At 37.7% G+C, this 20,865-nt stretch overlaps 1 protein-coding gene across 1 annotated transcript in view; it reads left to right on the top strand.

The window, feature by feature from the left end:
- LOC139735905 (N-acetylneuraminate lyase B-like) overlaps window positions 1-10,085 on the top strand; it is a 30,370-nt gene extending 20,285 nt beyond the window's left edge. The window contains exons 7-13 of the mRNA XM_071646661.1: window positions 1,050-1,125; window positions 2,367-2,462; window positions 5,951-6,102; window positions 6,589-6,635; window positions 7,590-7,674; window positions 8,890-8,929; window positions 9,839-10,085. Coding sequence (XP_071502762.1) covers window positions 1,050-1,125; window positions 2,367-2,462; window positions 5,951-6,102; window positions 6,589-6,635; window positions 7,590-7,674; window positions 8,890-8,929; window positions 9,839-9,990 — 648 coding nt within the window. The 3' untranslated portion in view covers window positions 9,991-10,085. The remainder of the gene's footprint in view (window positions 1-1,049; window positions 1,126-2,366; window positions 2,463-5,950; window positions 6,103-6,588; window positions 6,636-7,589; window positions 7,675-8,889; window positions 8,930-9,838) is intronic.
- The last annotated feature ends 10,780 nt before the right edge of the window (window positions 10,086-20,865 follow it).

The following is a 20,865-nucleotide window of genomic DNA, read 5'->3' on the forward strand; positions in this document are numbered from 1 at the left end:
TTTTTCTTCTGTCTCTTATAAATTCCCCCAATGTTCTACATTTTACATGTTCAAAGTTTGCCATCATGTTTAATGTATTCTTCTTCTTTTTTTGTGTATGTGCATGCTCTACCATGCATGATTATTTGATGGATTTTTTAATTTTTTTTTTTTAAATTCGTATAGGAGGTGCTCTATGGTGAAACTTAGCCCCCATGTTTTTTTTTTTTTATTATTGTAAATTTTTTGGTGATGCTGCACCTTGTGTTTTGCCTTGCATAGGATCAAAGGTCTTTTTTTTCTCTCTCTTTCTTTGGTTGCTGTCTTGAGTGTGGCCTATGGGCTGTATTTCTTGATGGATTTTATCAAAATTCTGTATCATTTAAATTTAGCTGCCTATGACTTTTGGTGATAGTGCCCTGGCTTGTCCCATCTTGTTTCACACCCAAAGAGGTTAAATTTTAGGGTCCGCCTGTTTGCATTCTACTCGCCTCATTTCCAGACAGATTTTGTTCAGATATTGTACAGCTCTTTTATCATAGTCAAATATAAACCCTACAGTTTTTGGTGACACTGCACTCAATTTTCTGCCTTCTATGAGGTCAGAGAATGCCACCATGATGTATTTCCCGTGTATGCTCTACTGTCCATGTATTTCGTAGTTGGTTTTCTTCAAAAACTTGTATGGAGGTGCTTCATGGTGGAACACAGTATTTTTGATGATGCTGCCTTCATGAGGTGACAGTATCCGCACTTGTTCTGTCTTCATACAAAATGCTTGGTCTGCTCATGTGTGCTGTAGCCACATTTCTTGAAGGATTGTTTTCATATCTTGTGTAGATGTTTTTCATGGTTAGACTCTGTGGCAGAGATTTCGTAACAACGGGGGATACTGTACACTGTTTCTGTTGCGTTGCAGAGGACATTTCTAATACATTTGCATACATTGGGATAGACCCAGAGAAATCTGATTTGTGTGGTAGAAAATATGTCAAACTGACACCCCTGTGATGAAATTGATGTAATCAGTTTGTTCCTGTGCACTTTTTTATGTCTCCATAACAATACAGGCCAGACATGCTGAGGAGCATGGAGCAGATGCAATAGCCACCCTTCCACCCCTTTTTTACAAGCCTTCAAATACGGGTGAGTTGTATTACCTGCTCCTGTAGTAACTGTAATATCAGGGCTCTGTTTTATGAAGAGTTATAATTGATTATATAGTTGATTTCTATCATAAGTCTTTGGCTACCTGTGTGTTAAGGAATTTTATAATCGATTATATCTTTTGATAAAACGGGGCCCAGGTAAATGAATAAAAATGGCTACATATAGACATCGTTCATAGTTGTAACGTGTAGCGCTTGAAAGATGCTACCACAGAAGTGAAGCTCAAATGCTTGGTGGTTTGTCATCCTCATATCAGGATTAACTCTTTATGTGCCATGGTGGAAACCCCCTGTATGCCACATTATACTGAGACACCAATGTAGTCATACTTTGGGAAAACATTCTGTTTTTCAAATCTACATAACTTATATAGATTTATATTGAGCTGAATATGTAGTGAGCAAAGTTGTAAAGAAAAAATGCCAGGCTTTGCTTTGATGTAAATTGTATGACAAATCTATGACTGTTTTTCTTTCAAATTACCAGGAGCTACATTATTGTAAAGGCATGACTTTTGCATACAAAACAATGACAGAAACTTTACACGCAAATCCAGTAGGAAACGCTGCATACTAGTCAATCACCACATAAAATGCAAGCTATGTGTGAGAGGAACAGAATCGTGAGAAACACTTTCATTGTACTGTGGCATTTGGCGATTTATCAATTTGTTTCATCAGGTTTGTGCATTTGAGCAGAATGTGCAAAGTTGGCACGCCTTTGACTGAGTCGGGCATGTCAACTTGGCACATGAAAAGTTGAAATGTTGTACAGCTTCAGTGAATATCATGGGGTCACAGATTGTGAAATGTGGTACTGATATGAATTGTTCCTGACACTGTCAGCTATGAAACCACAATTCTTGTTTGATTGTCCATGTCAACTCTGAAATGATGAAATGGTAACCCAGTCTTTAAAAGAGAGCTCCTAGAATTTTAGGAACTAATTTACATCTCCTGTTCATGCAATTTACTATACTAAACAGCTTTCTATGAGATTGTAGATGTTTGTTTGTTCATGAGTTTGATTAAAAACAAATTTCACATACAAATCTTCACATAGTTTCACATACAAATCTTTACATCTGAACTTGCAATTCCCAGAGGGTAACGAATGTTAATTGACCTTCCAATACCAAATAATGTTAATGCTGTAAGAACCACTCCTGTACACAGTGTGTAGATGGTAGTTGAGACTTTGTTGAATGCAATTTTCAGATTCGCTGGTTAAGTACCTTCAGCAAGTGGCATCGGCTGCACCACACACTCCGTTCTTCTACTACCACAACCCCTTCATGGTGGGCAACATGGCAAGTGAGTGGGAAATACTCTGAAATCTATATGAGTGTGTTTGTATTCCTCCTCTGTGTCAATATGTGTGAGTATTAGTCCGTGGGCCAAGACCCGAAAAATGGGTTGTTGGTACCATCTGAGGTGGCACAACCTTTTTGGTGTCAGTTTGTTCGTCGGGCATATATATGCTTATCGAGCTATGATAGCATTAGTAGCTTAGTCATAATAAATGAATTTTTAACCAATTTGGTCTCGTTTTTATATCCCTATACTTCTGAATCGAAACTAAACCGCTATACAAAGAAGAGCACTGCCTTCTGTATGTCCACAGGTGTTCTGTTGTAAACGCGGTGCGCTTAGTCTTTATTCAAGGCAGCGAAGGGAATATCCAAAGGGTTATGATGTCCACAGCTGTCACACGGTGCGCTTAGTCTTTATCTAGACCAATGTACCGTTATCATATCTAAAGTTCCTCTTAAAAGGGATTATCTATACTGTTTTTATACTACCCTATCAACAAATACATCAGTTTTAAACAAAAATTACTCTGTTCATTTACAATATCATTCATTATAATGTATCGTAGTTGGAGGGAAATGAATATATTGTTGGAGGGAAATAAAGCGACATTGGCGTGGTATCATCGTTTTCACCGTAGCGTTTTTGCCCGGAAAATGATAAATAATTGAAAGATACGGTAAAATTCACGAGGAATTGCTTTTGTTGTTGTTGTTGTTTTTAGATAAAAGGATATACACTGTATCATACGCTTTGGATATTCCCTTCGCCGTCTAGAATAAAGACTAAGCGCTGTGGACATCATAATCTTTGGATATTGCCTTCGCTGCCTTGAATAAAGACTAAGCACACCGCGTTTACAACAGAACACCTGTGAACATACCATAGAGCTGCATTTTTCATCTCTATGAAACATACAGAAGACAGTGCTCTTCTTTGTATAGCGGTTAGTTTCGATTCAGAAGTATAGGGATATAACAACGAGACCAAATTGGTTAAAAATTCATTTACTATGACTAAGCTACTCATTTGGAAATGCTATCATAGCTTGATAAGCATATCTATGCCCGACAAACAAAATGACACCAAAATGGTTTTGCCACCTCAGATGGTACCAATATCTGGCCTGGCCCATGGACTAATACCCTATATTTGGGCTGAATACTTCACACATATTGTCAGCTGAGAGCCAGAAGGGCGCTATTGCGTTCTAAGATTTGAGTGTAAGTAAAAACAAAAATCAATTTTCATGAAATTAAAAAATATTATTCAAACAAAATTATGAAGATGTATAAGCATTTATTAGTTCCAAATAGGGGGTACAATTATAACACCCTTGTGGTTTTCAATTTTAACATTTACTGAAAATAAAGATGAATCAAAATTGACACTATAATGTACAGGAGATCGATCTCTACAACATAATACCAGTAACTCAATACCCCCAAAAACTGCAATAAATCCCATCTGATTCTCACCTGGTGATATGTAGTGTTGCTTGAATGCACGACTAACCTCAGATAACCTTCAGATATGGACGGTCCATGTTTTTGTTTTTGGGGATCTGTGAGAAAGATGATGAAATTGGTCTGCCCTTGATATCATACTTACGAAGTCACAAAGTGCTCAAGGATCACTAGACACAATGAGAGAGATATCAGTTTTTATACCCCCGCCAAACGAAGTTTGAAGGGGGTATATAGGAATCAGCGGACAGTTGGGCGGTCGGGCGGTCGGGCGGTCGGTCGGGCGGTCGGTTGGGCGGTCGGGCGGTCGGTCCGTTGCAAATCTTGCGTCGCGAACTACTTCCTCAGTTTTCAACCGATTCCCATAAAACTTGGCACAGATGTGTGTCTTGGGTTGTAGATGTGCAAGACGTATTTTTTGACAGTACCCAAAAGTACGTTGCCATGGTAACGGCATATTATGGGCAAAAATGGGTACAAATCTTGCGTCGCGAACTCCTCCCACAGTTTTTGATCAATTTTTATGAAATTAGGTACAGATGTTCATCTGAATATGTTAATGTGCAAGACACATATTTCCGCAGTGGCAAAAAGTGCGTTGCCATGGTAACGGCATGTTATTGGTAAAATATAGGGCAAAATGCTTCATGGCAAAACTGCTTCATCAGTGTTCTTCCAATTCTCATGGAATTCATATTGAATGTTTGTCTTAGGATATAGGTCAGCATGACACATTTCTTGACAGTGACAAAAAGTATGTTGCCATGGTAACAGCTCACATATTATGAGCCAAAATGATGGAAAATTTTGTGTTGCAAACTACTTCCTCAGTTTTTGCCCAATTTCCATGAAACTTGGTACAGATGTGTGCCTTTGGTTGTAGATGTGCAAGACGCATTTTTCGACAGTACCCGAAAGTATGTTGCCATGGTAACGGCATATTAATGGCAGAAGATCAAGGAAAGATCTTGCGGATTTAACTACTTCCTCAGTTTTTTGACCAAAGCTTATGAAATGTTGTTTTGACCAAAGCTTATGAAATGTTGTTTGGCGGGGGTATGACCAGTCGCTGAAGCGACATTTCTAGTTTTTTCTAGGAAGGAGTAAAAATGGCCAGGTACCCATATTGACATTCTTTCCCACTTGATCTTCGAACCCTAATTGGTGCATTCAGCCTTACACAAGATGCTTTTCCCACAATATCCCTCTTGACCCATGAGTATAAATGAGTGCCTTGCAATGCTTGGGCTCATAACTTCCTCTGGTAGGGCAGTGACAATACAAGAGGCAACCTTGGGGAAAGAGAACCATCATACTTTATCATAATCATTATTGTAGAATTAATTGGACCATATGTGAATATTTGTTATTTTTCGTACTCCCTAGGCTTATGTGTCGTAGCGTACATTCATTATACACAGGTCTCTCTCTTTGTCTTGTCCAGCTTGTTTATAGTGAAATATACACACCTTTTCTTTTTATACGAGCCCATTATGAACCTGAGCTAGTATATTTTGTTCAATTTTATGATTTTTAAACATTCTGTTGACAGCTGACTGTAAAGAATATTAAGGCAACTGCTCCCCTAATCCAAGCTTTTGTGAAAGAAGGGGAAATGAGGCACTCTTGATTTATAACTTCTTTGTATACAACCACAATAACATATACACCAGATCGATGAATCACCATGTTAACCCATTGAGGACAAGTCCCGAGTATACTCGGGCAGGTGTCTATGTGAAATGCATGTTGTAACAAAATCATTGCGTCCTCAATGGGATAATAGATGCCAGTCCATTCATGAGTAACACCAGTGTAATGTCAGATGCATATAGTATCACATGTTTTTGGACATAAGTATATTTTAACAGAATCACTGACCTCATAAAATGACACTGCATGCCATCAACTTCACGTGCATAGTGGCATGTGTATATACAAGTGTGTGTGTGTGTGTGTGTACACGTAAATGTGACCTTTTTTATCAGATTGTGATTAATCTTTTTTTTTTAATCCTTTGTACAGTCACCCTTGAAGGCCTTGTAAAAACCATCTTTGCTGACAATCTTATACCCACACTCTGTGGTGTAAAGTACACATCTGCGGATCTCTACGAGTACGGACGGTGTCATGCACATGTCGCCAAATATTGCCAATTTATGTATGGCATGGATGAGGTATGTTTGAAAATTATGGTGAAATATCTTAGATTTATATTTTGATGTTGGCTAAAAAAACAAGCAAACCCAAGACCAAGTGAATTATACTTGTAATTCGCTGTTCAACATACCTTGAGTGTCTAGAACTTGTTAGTATTGTGCATCTCAGGAAATTTTTGTAATTGTATGGATTTTACTGGTTGGCACTGACCCAATATATGAGTAAATTTGGATACCAGTTCTCAGATACCTTGCGGCCAGTCGGTACGAGTTAGTGCATCAGTTTGAATTTCATGTGCAACTTAAAAATTATCTATTTCTTACATTATATCAGTTCTTTATCCCATTTTTTGTTGAATGAATTCAATTAATTTCGTTAATCTATCAAAGACAATGTTACTGTGATGTGGATTGGTGCTATAATGTAGAGAGCGTTTGAAGAACTTAATACCAGATGATATTCTATGAAATGAGACATACTACTTTCTACATTATTGTTTACAGCAACTCTTGCCAGCATTGACCCTAGGTGGAGAAGCAGCAATTGGCAGGTATATCTTTACTTTATGTATCAATTTCACGAGATTTTCTGTGATATATTCTCATAGTTGTCATGCTGTAAAGTATTGTATGATCATGAAAAGGGGATAATTAGTCAAGTTTGTCATGAAGTTAATAAACAGCCCATTTCACTTCTATTCAAACATTTGTCAGTGGGAAAATTTGTGATGAAATTTTTTGCAGATTTCATAGGGCCTGACTTCGTGTTTTCCACTCCCGTATTGCATGTATGTTTAGCTCCATTTACCGTGATTCAGAATGCGTCCAAGTAGGATACGATGAATACTCGAGTAGCATGAGCCCAACATTAACATAATTTTATAGTTGCTCTGAACGTAGCACAGCTGTAGCAAGGTCGTGATGAGCATACGGATATCATATTATCATTGTTTTGATCGCAAAAGCAACATGTCTCGGCCTGGAAAAGCGGCACCAATGTGGCAGCATTGTACTATCATCATGGCACTATCGTCTTCAGCACTGGTTGAGCATAGAGAAGCTGTGATGTGATCGCCTTGCAGGCCAAAAATGGAGATTGAGGGCAATTGGGCCATGATTAGTAAATTTTTCACAGATTGCCATGGCTGCCATGGTCGCCTTCGTAGTAAGATGGGGGTATCAGGACATTACTGTTGATAATGTTGCCAAATGAAAGCAATGCATGTTTTTGGGTATACCAAGTTTGGAGCAAGCTTTAGTAAATACAGTTATAGGCTATATGGAGAAGATTCTGGGTAATTATTATGCCAACTTTCAGTTCCATAGAATAAGTACCAAGTACATAGTTCAATATGTTACACATTTAAATCCTATATTGAGGCATTTTGTGTGTGACAAGCACTCTTCTGTCATTCAAACCAATAAGAAACTTTTATGCAGTATGTGCACACCTCCTGTGAAAGATATGGGCTACAACAGCACATTTTCATCTATTTCCCACCCAGTACTTGGAACTACCAAGGCAAGACGGCTGCCAGACTGATAAAAGCTTTTGAGGTCGGCAACATTGAAGAGGCAAGGAAAGAACAGGTGAGGGCAGCAGACAGTTTGCACCAAGCTGAGCCCACAGAGATAGTAGCCCTCTCTTCTATTAGCCATATTGATGTTTCACAGAGAAAGTGGCATGTTTTTTGTTTTGTTTTGTTTCTAATTCAGCAAATGACTAGTGGAGTCAGTGTGCTTAGTAATTTAACTTGTCATGTTGCAAATAGGTGAAACCTCAAGGATTTTTCACTCTGACTGGAATATTTTGATATGATGGAGGTATGCAGTGAATCTCTCATTTGAAATATATGTCAAAACTTTGGTAACACTTGCTCTTGCACAGAAAACCATGAACTAAAATTTCTTGACAAAAATGCAAATAGTTGTTTAAGATACACAAAGTATGATATCATGTAGGACTATCTAAACACTCTCATGTGCACAATGTGTCAGGAGCTGAAATACAGTCAAACCTGCCTTAGTGGCCACCTGTCTATAGCGGCCACTGAAAAATCATCCCCCCCCCCCCCCGAGATAAAAGCCCTGTGTATAGTGGCCACCTGTCTAACGCGGCCAAAGGCCACAAATTTTGTTTCCCCGCGGTAGATTTTAATGTGTATGTAGCAGCCACAGACCTGATGGAGCCGTAGCGGAGCTAATAATTCAGTGTGTTTTTCTGCTTTGTAGCCATGCCAGTCATTCATGGGCAACGATCAGTGATCGCCACCGCTGCATTCATCACTCATTCAGTCATAGCTTTCTTTACGACTGTACACATGCTACTGTGTAACAATTTCATAAACACCGGCATTGTTCAATGCATGAAACACACATGTGCTTATGTGTACACATGCATGTACATGCATGTAAGTACTTTATATAGATGTATACAATGATGATACATGTACATGTAGGCAGTGCACACAAAGTTGTATAAACCTGTCTATAACGATCACCTGTCTATGTCCTTTCCCTTGGGTGGCCGCTATAGACAGGTTTAACTGTATTATGAAGTTTATATGCAAAAAAAAAAAGGCAAAGTGAAAGCCTCACTCAGATTTGGTTTGTATGTATCAGTATATGACTGTCACTATGCATCTGTTCCTCCTTTCTCATAGAAATTTGACAGGATTCCATGTTTTAATGGCAAACTTTTGACTGTGTCCATATTATGGTTCTTTCAGAGACACTGAGTGAGATCTGTTTTGTACTTTTGTTCAAACATGTGAATTCATTTCACTTTCTGATCTTCCTGCACAGTTTCGAATCCAAGCTCTTGTGTCTGTCCTGAAAAAGTATGGTGAGTGCAACCTTGAATTAACCATTGGGAAATCTGCCATGGACATGAACATGGCGAAGGTCACAGGTCACATTCAGTGGTTAGCATGCTGCTGTCTAGAATAGGGTGTGTAAGACTTGAAGTCATCTGATGACAAGAAAGAAAATGACACCCAAAAGTCCACTTAGTGATTCAGTTCAATTTCAATTGGTAGATGACTTTTAATCTTTGCAGAGCCATCACTTGTGTGAGTATCTTATATTCAGAATATTTGTTGATTATTTTTCACACAATCAGTATTGACAGAGTGTATGATATGCTTTAATGTGTAGTATATCCTCTATTCTTTGTCTTTGTATGATTAAACAAGTAATGGGGATTAATAATCATACAATACTCATCATTGACAATGGTGGCACTGAATTTAAAAAAAAAAAATGAAAATATGAATACATACAGGGTGAGGCACTGTGAGGTCTTGATATTTGTTATTTTGGGGGGCATTATACATTTAAAGGGATTGTATAGTTTTGATTGAGATAAGACTTCCATGTTTCCAACCTTTTTAGTGAGATGATGAAAAACCTCTTTTGAAATATAAGAGAGCAATTCTAAAGAGGAATTCGAAAGAAGAATGGCATAGATATCCAAAACCAGAGAAGTCCTAATAAAGGTGGGATCCATCTTTTATTAGGACCACTTTGTCTATTTTTCTTTATATCTCAGCGATTTCAAAACCAATTTTCATGAATTAAACTTTGAATTCTTCATAAAATTGTATGCTCTTTAATATCTCATAGGTAATTTCTAATTATCTCGCAAAGCGCTAAAATCTGAATCCCTCATCTCAACCAAAACAAACCACCCCTTTGAACTATGAACAAATGTGAAACTGTTTCACTTTCCTCTCTCCTTTCATTCTGGCTCCAGGAGGTCATCCAGGTGTGGGCAAGGCTATCTTCTCATTCGTTGGGCCGGACCTGGGCCCATGCCGCCCACCGATCTACAACCTGACCAAAGAGGAGAAAGACAAGCTCTACAAGGATCTCACGGACGTTGACTTCTTTGAGTGGAGAAATTAAGGAGAGCCGTGAGGAGAGAGAAGGACCTTAAAGGTCTTGCTAAGCATCAGGGTCAAGAGGAGAGATGATTAGGTTAGGATAGGTTGACAAATGTTAGGGAGAGATTAGTAGAAAAGGGCTGTGAGATATATCACTCTATTGTGCTTTACCGTGATTATTACCCTTTTTGTGGGTCATTTATCTCCGTTAATCAGTATTTGTTGATTTAGGTTAAGACTGACTTATTAAGTTCTATTAATACTCATTGTAAGTTTTATTGAGATTATTGCCATGTTTTAGTAAGATCCTCACCTTCACAGACTTGTCTTAGAGTGCTTTCATAATGACAGGACATTTTGTTCTTCTGTCGAGCAATGTATGTTGTTTATGTTGAATATGTGGGGGCACTGTGGCATAGTGGATATGACTCCCGGCTCCTAATTGGAGGACCTTCGTTTCAATCCCGCCCAGTGCTTACGTCCTTGGACAAGATGTTTTTACCCACTATGTCCCTCTCGACCCAAGTGTATAAATGGGTACCTGGCAGTGCTAGGGTAGTAATGATAGCAGGGCTCTCTGGTAGAACAGTGGCAACACTGAAGAGGCTACCCTGGATAAATAAGACCTTATTATTATGTCACATATGTAATATGTGTTTAGCTGAAGAGAAAACAAATATTTTGTGCATTAATCTGAAGTGCTTCCAGTTAACCAAAGTCCTAGGAGATTCTATAAGCCCCATAGGATTGTACAGGTTTGTCTGGAGTTATTGCCATAGGCAATGGTTTAGGTCTCTGAATATGTTTCACTCTATCTTTGAGACATATGATTATATATTTGATGCCTCAAATATTATACACAGTTGTCAAAGTGATTGTCTATTTGGTTATTTGTAGGAGCGTGTATTCTGTTGAACCCATTCCCTATAAGATTTTAACCTCTCCATAGACTTTTTCGCGGGACCTAGCCTATTCTGCGTGTGCAGGGGCTGAACTTGGTAACCGAACAAACTCATTATCCTTCATAGAGTCTGTAGTTGGGGGTAGGGGGTGGGGGTCTTCAAGACCCATGTGTGTAAGATATAGGAAAGCTTCAATACCTTATAATTGTGTTTGGTTGTCAAGTGACACAAATGGGTTGATATGATTGCCTTGGTGAAGGTCCCCTTTGTGATCAGATGGACGTGCCAAAGTAGCTTTATCACATTTCTGTTGCATACTCTTTAGTGAATCCCTACTGTACTGAGGTAAACCACTCACTGCTATGTTTACTATTAAAGGATTTTCATTAGATTGTAGCCTGCAGTAGGTTAGCCCCACCGTAGGTTGCCCTGACCATCCACAGTGTACAGGGCTGGCATGGGTATTGTATTTTCACTAGAGTCACAAGGATTCCAGTGGTAAATTGCAACCCATGTGCATACATGTATGTCCGGAGCCCACATGCAGGGAATTAGTGTATGACTGTAATCAGGCTTGTGTGTGGAAATATGCGATGAATGATTGATAGACATACACATTTGAAAATTTCCTGTGAATCTGTATATTCTGTGGTACTTGATAGTAAGATGTACTATTGGACAAGATTTCTTGTCTGTTTGGGCATTATTTATGGTACAAATCACACGTGAAGAAATGGGTTATCTTGAATGATGTAATTTATAATATCAACTGGTGATGGTGACAGCATATTCCAGACTTTTGCTGCTTTTAGCTCACTTGAACCAAAGACCAGCAATCACAATTTTTTTTTTTTTTTTTTTTGGGGGGGGGGGGGGGATTGGGAACACCATGGTCAAATTTCCTACGAACTTGGCAGGTATTGCCGCGTGTTGGATATAACATACAAATGGAAATAATGCTCACCTAAGGCTCCCCGAAGCCCTCCCACTTTGGGCACTACGTTCTGCCTAGGTAATAGTCGGCAAGAATTTGTGGAAGATGAATTTGCGATACTCAGGTGAGCGGGAAACCGTCTAGGTCTCTTGTTAGAGTGTTGTGAAGTTTTGGGACATCCATATGAGTCTAACTTGCCTGCATATTTTGTGACTTTAGCTTCGAGCCTTTTTATTCCTGGCTGACATTGATGTAGGCATTATCAGATCTCAGCAACAGCAACATCTCAACAAGGTGTTTTTTTTTAATGTGTGTGTTTGGGTTTGGCCATGTTTTTAAAAGTTCTTCTGTTTTGTTCTGCAGTGACATTGTCAGCCATGCTGGAGGTAATGAGGATTGAAAATGTTCTCGTCATTTGTTTGATGTTATGATTTTCTCAATTTCCTTCTGTGTTTGTGTCATTTCATGTACCAGGTATCCCTTCATTAGCAAGTAATAATCATCGAGTGATGTTTAGTGATGTTTTTATGAACGTCAAGAGGGTAGACTTAAAGTGAAGCAGTCCTCACGAATTAAAAAAAAAAATATGTTGTTGTTGGTACCTCCAATGAACTACTTTCACCAAAAACAAACTTTCAAATCACCAAATAAGCCCGTAAATTTTTGTCGAAAAAGTGTGAATCTGCATGGTGAATATGCCAATGAGTGAGTCTTGGCGGAGAGTCCGACGTCACCGAGGCACAACTCTTCCCAGCCATGTTCTGCTTGTTATGCGTACGGATAGGCAACGTTAGACGGACTACTGTGTACATTAGTATGGTAAGAATTCACGCGCGAGAGTGGTTTGTACGCAAAGTAGCATGCAACACGGACAGAAGCTAGAAAAGGACCGTGCCTATTTGATGTCAAGTACATGGTATATTTGATTTTAGAATATATATAAATTTGTTTACAATATTAATTTACATGAATTATATATAACTAAGCTTGAAATGCTTTGTTTGAAGTAATAAAATCACTTATTTTCACATTTTATGATAAAATTACAACTGATCATTTGAACACTTAAATTGGTTTTTACAGGCACGGCTGTCAACTTGAGAGTAGGGCATCAATGACGTAGCATCTTTTTGCAGGCTCTTACACGATCGCTTGCAGGAATTATTTTTCAAAAATCGCATACGGAGACAGTTCTTAATTTCCACGCGTATAAACTGGTGAAAGGTTATATTTTTTACTCTTTTTAATTATCAGTGCAGTGAAAATCTCAGGACTGCCTCCCTTTAAGAGGAAAGCAAAAGTTATCTGATTTAAGACCAAAGCAAGATGTTGAAAAGCTACATTTCAAGTGTGTCTGTCTACATAGGGAAATGTTCTTTCAAATGAAAGTGATACTGAATGTTATTATAGCTATGTGGAATAGATATTTCAGTGACATCACACTAAAATTTAAGCTTCATTGTTCAGCTGGTACTGATTAGGTGGTGCTGAGAGAGCATATACGTACCAGCAAATCTTAGACATGACACGTTTACAAAACTGTGTTGTCAAAACCTTGTGTGTCTGTGTTTTTATACACAGCCGTGCACTCGCCAGTTTGTGTTGAAATGATATATATTGTGCTCTACGCTCTCAGAAAACAGTCTTTAGTACGAGACAGAAATATTATGGATACAGTCTGTAAACTTTATACTGTTCTATGTTTTTGCCTAAAAAGTTAATAATATTTTATGGAATATTCTACCTGAAAATCAACTATGAGAATACGAAGGATGCAGGAATTAACCTCAGGTGTTCTCTAATCTCTTTAAACCTTTTCTACTCTTTCTGACAGGTCAGGTTATTTCATATAATTATAGGTGTCATTTTTTAACCACCAACTCTCATTCCAGTCATTGTCCATGATATGTGTACCAGTATTTGTACGTGTGTGTTTTGAATCTTGGCAATGTCGACAATTGAATGTGTTTCTTGAGATATAGAATTTAGTTTACATCTCAATAGCAGCATATGTACATGAAATACACACGTAAATATATTCTTTCTTTCTTTTGTGCATTTACTTTGTCACTTTTTGATCAAAATATTGCCATTTTGATATTCTCAGGACTACCTCCTACAAATGGCATAGATGTGAGACAGTGTATGATTGAATTCCTCTGAAGGGGGATTCCTCATGCGATTGGGTGGTAGTCTAAAGTGGGTATGTCATTTGCGTGGAGGCTAGGTGGCGACCTAGTGGCAACTCGAGTCTCACTAATTGTGGAGCAGTCTCCATAACATCTCAAGGAGACTAGCCTGGTCTGTGAGGAGTGTTGAGAAGATTGAACATTTTTACTCTTTTTGGGGGAGACTTTTCCCAGTCTCCAGTTGGTCTCAGAGACATCTCCTTGATGTCTCCTTAGTCTTGGTAAAGTTGCAGAGATTGATTTTAACTGTGACCTCACAGAGACCCATTGGCGACATACTAGAGATGTTGTGGAGACATCTCAGTGACTGAGAAGATGTCTGAGAGAGCATGTGCCATTTCTTGGTTTTAAAGGACAAGTTCACCTTCATAAACATAAGGATTGAGAAAATGCAACAATATTAGTAGAACACATCAGTGAAAGTTTGAGGAAAATGGGACAATCGATGCAGAAGTTACGAATTTTTTAAATTTTTGTGTTGGAACCGCTGGATGAGGAGACTACTACAGCTTGTGAGTCATATGCGTACAACAGTATAAAGAAAATGTAAAAGAAAATTCAACATATTTTCACTTTTTTCGCATAATAAAAGAGCACTTGACTTGCCTCTTTCTAAAGGCAGGGGGAATAATATTACCCATAACATTTGTCGGTAACGAGTCAGGGGAATGTGTACTTTTTTCAAAAGATGGAATTTTGTGAAATTCTCTTTATATTTTCCTTATATTGTTGTACGCATGTGACATCTAAGTTATTCATACACTGCAGTAGTCTTCTCATCCAGCGGGTACTGCACAAAAACTTCAAAAATTCATAACTTTTGAACGGATTGTCTGATTTTCCTCAAACTTTCAATGATGTGTTCTACTAATATTGCTACATTCTCTCAATCCTTATGTTTATGAAGGTGAACTTGTCCTTTAAGAGTCGCATGAGTTGTAGCAGTCACGACGAAGTCTAGTAAAAAGATAGGCCTTTTACCACCATGTACAGACCGTGACTTAAACATTCTATATTCTTAGGATATTATAAGACATCATCAGTAGAATTGGCGTCTTAGTAAGAGTTGCTGTCTTTCAGAATATGTAGTACTTTGTGGTTTTCTATATGTCTTTCTACAATTTAGGAGTTGTGATTTAACCACCTTTAATAAGAAATATTGCTCCAGGCATTTTTCAAGTTTATTAGAAGTGAGAACAAAATGTTGGTAAATGTCTTTGTAAAGGTTTGATTAACATCCTCACAATATACAGTTTGTAGGTGATATATTTATCAATAAACCTCACTGTTCATGCCACCTTGTATAATTCACTCATTCCCCTGTCTTGGGCTGCAGTTACCTTTTCTTTTAATGAAAGGGGAAGGGCATTTTCTCTAAAACTTTCCCTACAGTGCGTGGACAAACTCTGAATTTGATACATGTATATGGTAAAATTTCTTCTCTGGTACCTTAAAAAACATAGAATTCTTATAAACCAGTAGGTGTGAAGTGCTTTCATTGGCATTTACAGTTATGTGAACCATTTGCAGAACATTGCATATTATATTATAGCCTTTCCTTTCTTTGAATGCATAGGGACATTTACACAATGTGTCATGCACTACCGGTATATTATAAGCCATAACATTTGAGCATGGCAACTTTAATTCTTCTTTATTGTCCAAGTTTTTATGGTCATTATTATTGACAGGTCAATGATTTTGTTAGTGCCCGCTCAGAAAAGTCAGCAGGATTTTGTGTGTTAGCAGTAAATTAGCAGGATAGATGCTGTAAACAGTTGGATAGACGCTGTAAACATGCTATCGCATACTGTACTTGGCAAGTGTTTGCGCACCTTCCAAGAGATGGCTGACTGTTGCCTTGCATCCAGTGATAGCAAGTTGCCCTAGTGTCTCTGTTTTCTCCGCTCTGAAATGCAATTCAAGGTGTGATTATTACGACATTGATTGCCAATGTTTTCAAGAATGTTCTAGAGGTCTGATTTTGTGAATCATGGTAATATGGACTGGCTACTTTCAGGGGATACAACATTTGTAGTTGCCCTTGCTAGAATTGTATTGCTCCAGTCGTGGACTCAGCCAATACAATTCTAGTTCAGGTAATAATGTTGTATCCGCTGAAAGCAACCTGAAAGTAGCTTGTACTAAAATTGCTCTACCTGTCAAATGTTGCTATTCCCCAAGCCTGAAATTAGCTTTTACTATTGAAATTGCTGTACCTGTCAAATATTCTGTTCTTTTCCACAAGTGATATTCATCATCCTAGCAGGGAATAATGTCCTAATGATAGTGATATCAAATGGTGACAGTCTTTCCCATTGTTTTTTTGCGATGAATGCGTAAGCATCATTTTGTTCTGCATCTTTCTGATCTCTGTATCCCAGGGATAGGAGACTGTTGAAGAGAGGTAGAGTGTCTGAGAGTCACCGACTGAGGTGGACATTTTTAAGACTTCATGAAGTTTATCAAACATACCGTGTTGCAGCATATGTTTTGAGGAGCGGTTAGGGCTTTTCTCTTTGGGCTGTGGTAGAATGTTTCATAATTGGCAGTGATAGATGATCCTAGCTCTCTTTTAAATCCAATCAGTTCATGAGCTGCAATTGCATCAGTGTTAAACGGAGAATGCTGATTGTGTATTAGCTCTTGTTACTGTTGTGCTGTGTGCTTAGAGTGCATGATGTTTTAAAGTAGTGTAATTGTAGCTGCCATTATTCTCATACAGTTTCTTGTTCTTTTACTGCCAACTGCAGACTGATGATCAAACATTGGAAACTATTTACTTTAAGAAAGATTAACAGAGCAAACCCTTACTTTGACCATTTTTGTCCAGTGTGATTGTATTATTTCCATAAAACTTTCCTTGTTCTACTGTTGCAAAATTATGAATTTGTGTTTTTGGTGTGTGGATGTGATGAACCTGTTATGTGAAATATGTGTAATCATTTGCATATTGCCCTTTGCCATTGTTAGATATTTCTGAAATGTTGTAATAGACAACTCAAAATAAGTACCCATAAGAAGTTCTATATATCTTGTTATAAAAGAGTTCCATGCTCCTGGCCTGTTCTGAGAGTCAGTGTTGCAACTGCTCAGATTGATAATTAGTATTCTGTGTGTGCATCTCATAACTTTGTACTTGTACTTTGTACAGTATGGCAATGTTCAGTCACGAATGAAGCAAATTCTGCCAGACTGAGACTGAACAAGGCCAGACCATGGAAGAGTGCTTTCAAAGTGAAACAGATTTAATGAAGATATGGCTGGCAGAGATGACAACTGAACTCAGGGAAATGCCATCGATTTAGTGATTAGATGGAATTTCTCCCATTTGATATCTTTCATGACCCGAGAACTTAAATGAACAAAAATTGAAAAGAAATGCCTTCTTGTAACATGTACTGAAATTGCCTTAATGAAGCTTTTTAATTCAAATGTTAAACAATGCAACTTTAACCAGAATGTCTGTTTGTCTGAATGAATGTGTAAAGATTGATGTGCAAATATTCCTACTCTTGTTCTGTATCTATGTAATTGCACCCATTCCTTTAAGGTACACTATTAATGAAAGTTGGGTATAGAGGTTCAAAAACAAATTAAATGCTCTGATGAGTATGGCTTACATGACAGTGATGAAGATTTGTTATTTAGGTGTCAATGTGTCCTTTACTGTGTTTGTCTATTATTGAATATCCATCATTCTACTACTGTAGTGTAATTGTGTGTGGATTGAATTCATAGTTCACATCATACAATACCATATTGCAAATTAACGTTACAGCAGAAGTTCCATATTCCATCCGATCATGAGACTATGCAAATTAGGGCAGTGCCAAGCCTCACTGCCAGCGAATTTTTCTGATTGTGATTCAGCGCATGCTGGTGAGAATCACGTGGCTTGCAAAATCTTCACTGATTGCTAGACGCAGAATCTAATCACCACATTTACCACAACCATGACACCCAATAGCATCACCGCCACTACCATCACACTCGTGAGTACAAACACTGCTACCATCACAACTGAAATCATCATCACCATCACCACTATCACCACACTCATCACAATAAACATGGCTATTATCATCATCATTATCATCATCATCATCATCATCATCATCATCATCACCATCACCACTACCACTATACTCATCATGATAAACACTGCTACCACCACAATTACAGTTATCATTACCATCAACACTTGACACCATCATTATCACCACTGCCACTGCATTTGTCATGTAATAAAGACTGACACCATCACAAAGTGCAATCATCATCATCATCAATTGTCGCTATGATCACCATTAACATCATCAACATTGATAAATTATCAATGTCATTAATTCCATCATGTGTTCATCATACACATATAGGCCACTCCCACCCGTAACAGTGTATATCGAAATCCTAAGAACCATCAATTTTCTTTTGTCATATCAAAATTTCACAATATCCGAATTAAGTGTATAAGGATATGTGTAGATGATAATTCTGGGCCCTGAATGTTACTTTGTTGTATCCAAAAGTTGTTATAAACGTGTTCATTACAATATGAGTGCACTAAACATTTCTGTAGACTTTTCATTGCCAATTTAGCAGCAGTATGCTGCAGTGCCTGTTATACTGTATACACCATATATTTGGCGAGTCTAAATTTTTGTGAATCGCGACTTTCCGACGATTTCATAAGTGGTTAAATTCACGATCACGGAGTACTCTACTGAACGGAGAAATTATGTACACATGTGCATCACATTCATATCGGGATCAGAGTCATTATTTTTGCGTGTCTTTAATTTCGCGAATAGCACCTGACTCGCAAAATTCGCGAAAATAAAAACCTCGCAAAATATTTGGCGTATACAGTATCTGGTATGTTGAACTCACTAGAAAAAAAAAGCTTCAAACATTATTAAAAGCTATGTCGACTTTTGGAACAACTCTTATTTCATATGATCATTTACACCGTAAAATCTCAGAAAATGACATCACAGATAAGATACAAGATACATGTACTTCTTTGTTTCAAAGTTCTTTTATTTAGTAAACCCCATTGTCCCTGTCAATATACAAGATGAATTATATCTCTAATGAATTCAAATGAAGTAAAAGGATCAAGAACAAAAAGCACCTTTTCCACAAAATACAACAAAAGGCAGACATTTCAGGATTTCTGCCCTGTCTCCTATAAACCACAGCCGTAATCGCCAACAACTGATTGCATGAAAATATTTTCAAAAGTCCAAAGAAGTTATCTTGGGGCATAACATTACTCTTACTTCAATAAGATACATTCCTCTTAAAGATACTGTCAAGGAGGCAAGTGTCACCTTCTCCAAAGAATCAATTACTTATCCACAGTAAATATTAGTAAATGATAATCTGAAAGTAATAGCAGATCACAAAGGTGAAATTCTTACCAGTTTGGGTCAATGTGTAGGGGGGAATACTGTGGCATTCATTGAAATATCACTTGTAATTTCACAGATTCTGAGGATATTGATAGAAACTTCTCAAGTAAAGTTAAACAAATAATAGAAACAGAGTGACCATAATTTCGCAGGCAAATTGAACATTTAGAGTTGTGCAGTCACAAAATATGTCCCATCATTATAATAATAATAATTTTAATAATTGCTGGTTTTTATATAGCGCATTTCAAACTTGTGCACTATTATATTATATCATATTACTGTATAAGTATTATAAAGAAAACTCTGGCTATGTCACTCTCCTTGGAACCTGGAGACACTGCATGCCAGTGTCAATGCTGTTCACGACATTATTCTTACAAGGATTTTTGAGATACTGTATTTACACATAAAGCATTGCGGCATTGCACTGTCATAACATCTTGGATAACTTTAACAAATACTGCTGAACCTCATTTTAAAGAGATTTAATTCTGTAAAAGTGGATATTTTCGCGTGTTTTCATTCCGCAGAATCAAGGCATCAACAACTGGAACATATGGCAAGCAAAAATATTCACGTGCTTTTATTTTCGCGCTAGTTTCTGGTTGCGCGAAATGCGCAAAAATGTCAACACCTCGAAAATTTCAACTTTTGCAGTACATGTATAAACTATTAAGTTTAAAGAAAATACATTCAGGTTTGCAGATTAAAGGGGAAATTGTAAACTTACAGCATTTAACCTTGACCTTTGAGATTTGACCTTGAGCATGTGTGCCCAAAAGTCGTCTACTCGTACATCCATAGGCCTCATTTCATTTGGATACCTCAAACAGTTCGTAAGTTACGCTATCAACAAAATTGATTATGGACGGATGGATGGACAGACAACCCAAAAGCATAATGGCTCCATCGCTGTATGAAAATATGATTGTGCACAAAAACTTTGTTTAGTTTTTTTTCTTTAAAGGAAACCCAAAACTACAGTGTGCAACATGTCAGTAACAAAACATAAAGTATAAAACTTGTCTCTAAATACTCGCAAGATTGCAAAAATGTACCACTCATTGATCTCCTCTTTTACAAATACACATGTACAGCAGAAGTTCATTTCAGTACAAATTTTCAGCCACATTGATGGACAGAATGACTTACACTTTAATCTGAAACGACCATGAAGAGACAATCAAGGCACTTTGGGAGGTAACTGTGGATAGCTGGAGATCTGGGAATGCAGCAGGCAATTGAGTCAATGGTGTAAACCTTGCATACATAGAGTGTGTTGAGCACTTCATAATTGCAGGTGACCAAATTTTCCTGCAATTCAGCTGTATTTTAACAACATACTACACTGGCCTTCAATATGATACTACCATCCACTTTTAAAAAAGAAGAAGAAGAAAAAAAAAGTTTTAAACAAGGTGTATGTATGTGTCTGAAAAGGTGCATTTCTGT

The sequence above is a fragment of the Diadema antillarum genome, unplaced genomic scaffold, assembly GCF_040938485.1.
Source record: "Diadema antillarum isolate AM-2024a unplaced genomic scaffold, OU_Dant_1.0 seq00000604_RagTag, whole genome shotgun sequence".
Lineage (NCBI taxonomy): Eukaryota > Metazoa > Echinodermata > Echinoidea > Diadematoida > Diadematidae > Diadema > Diadema antillarum.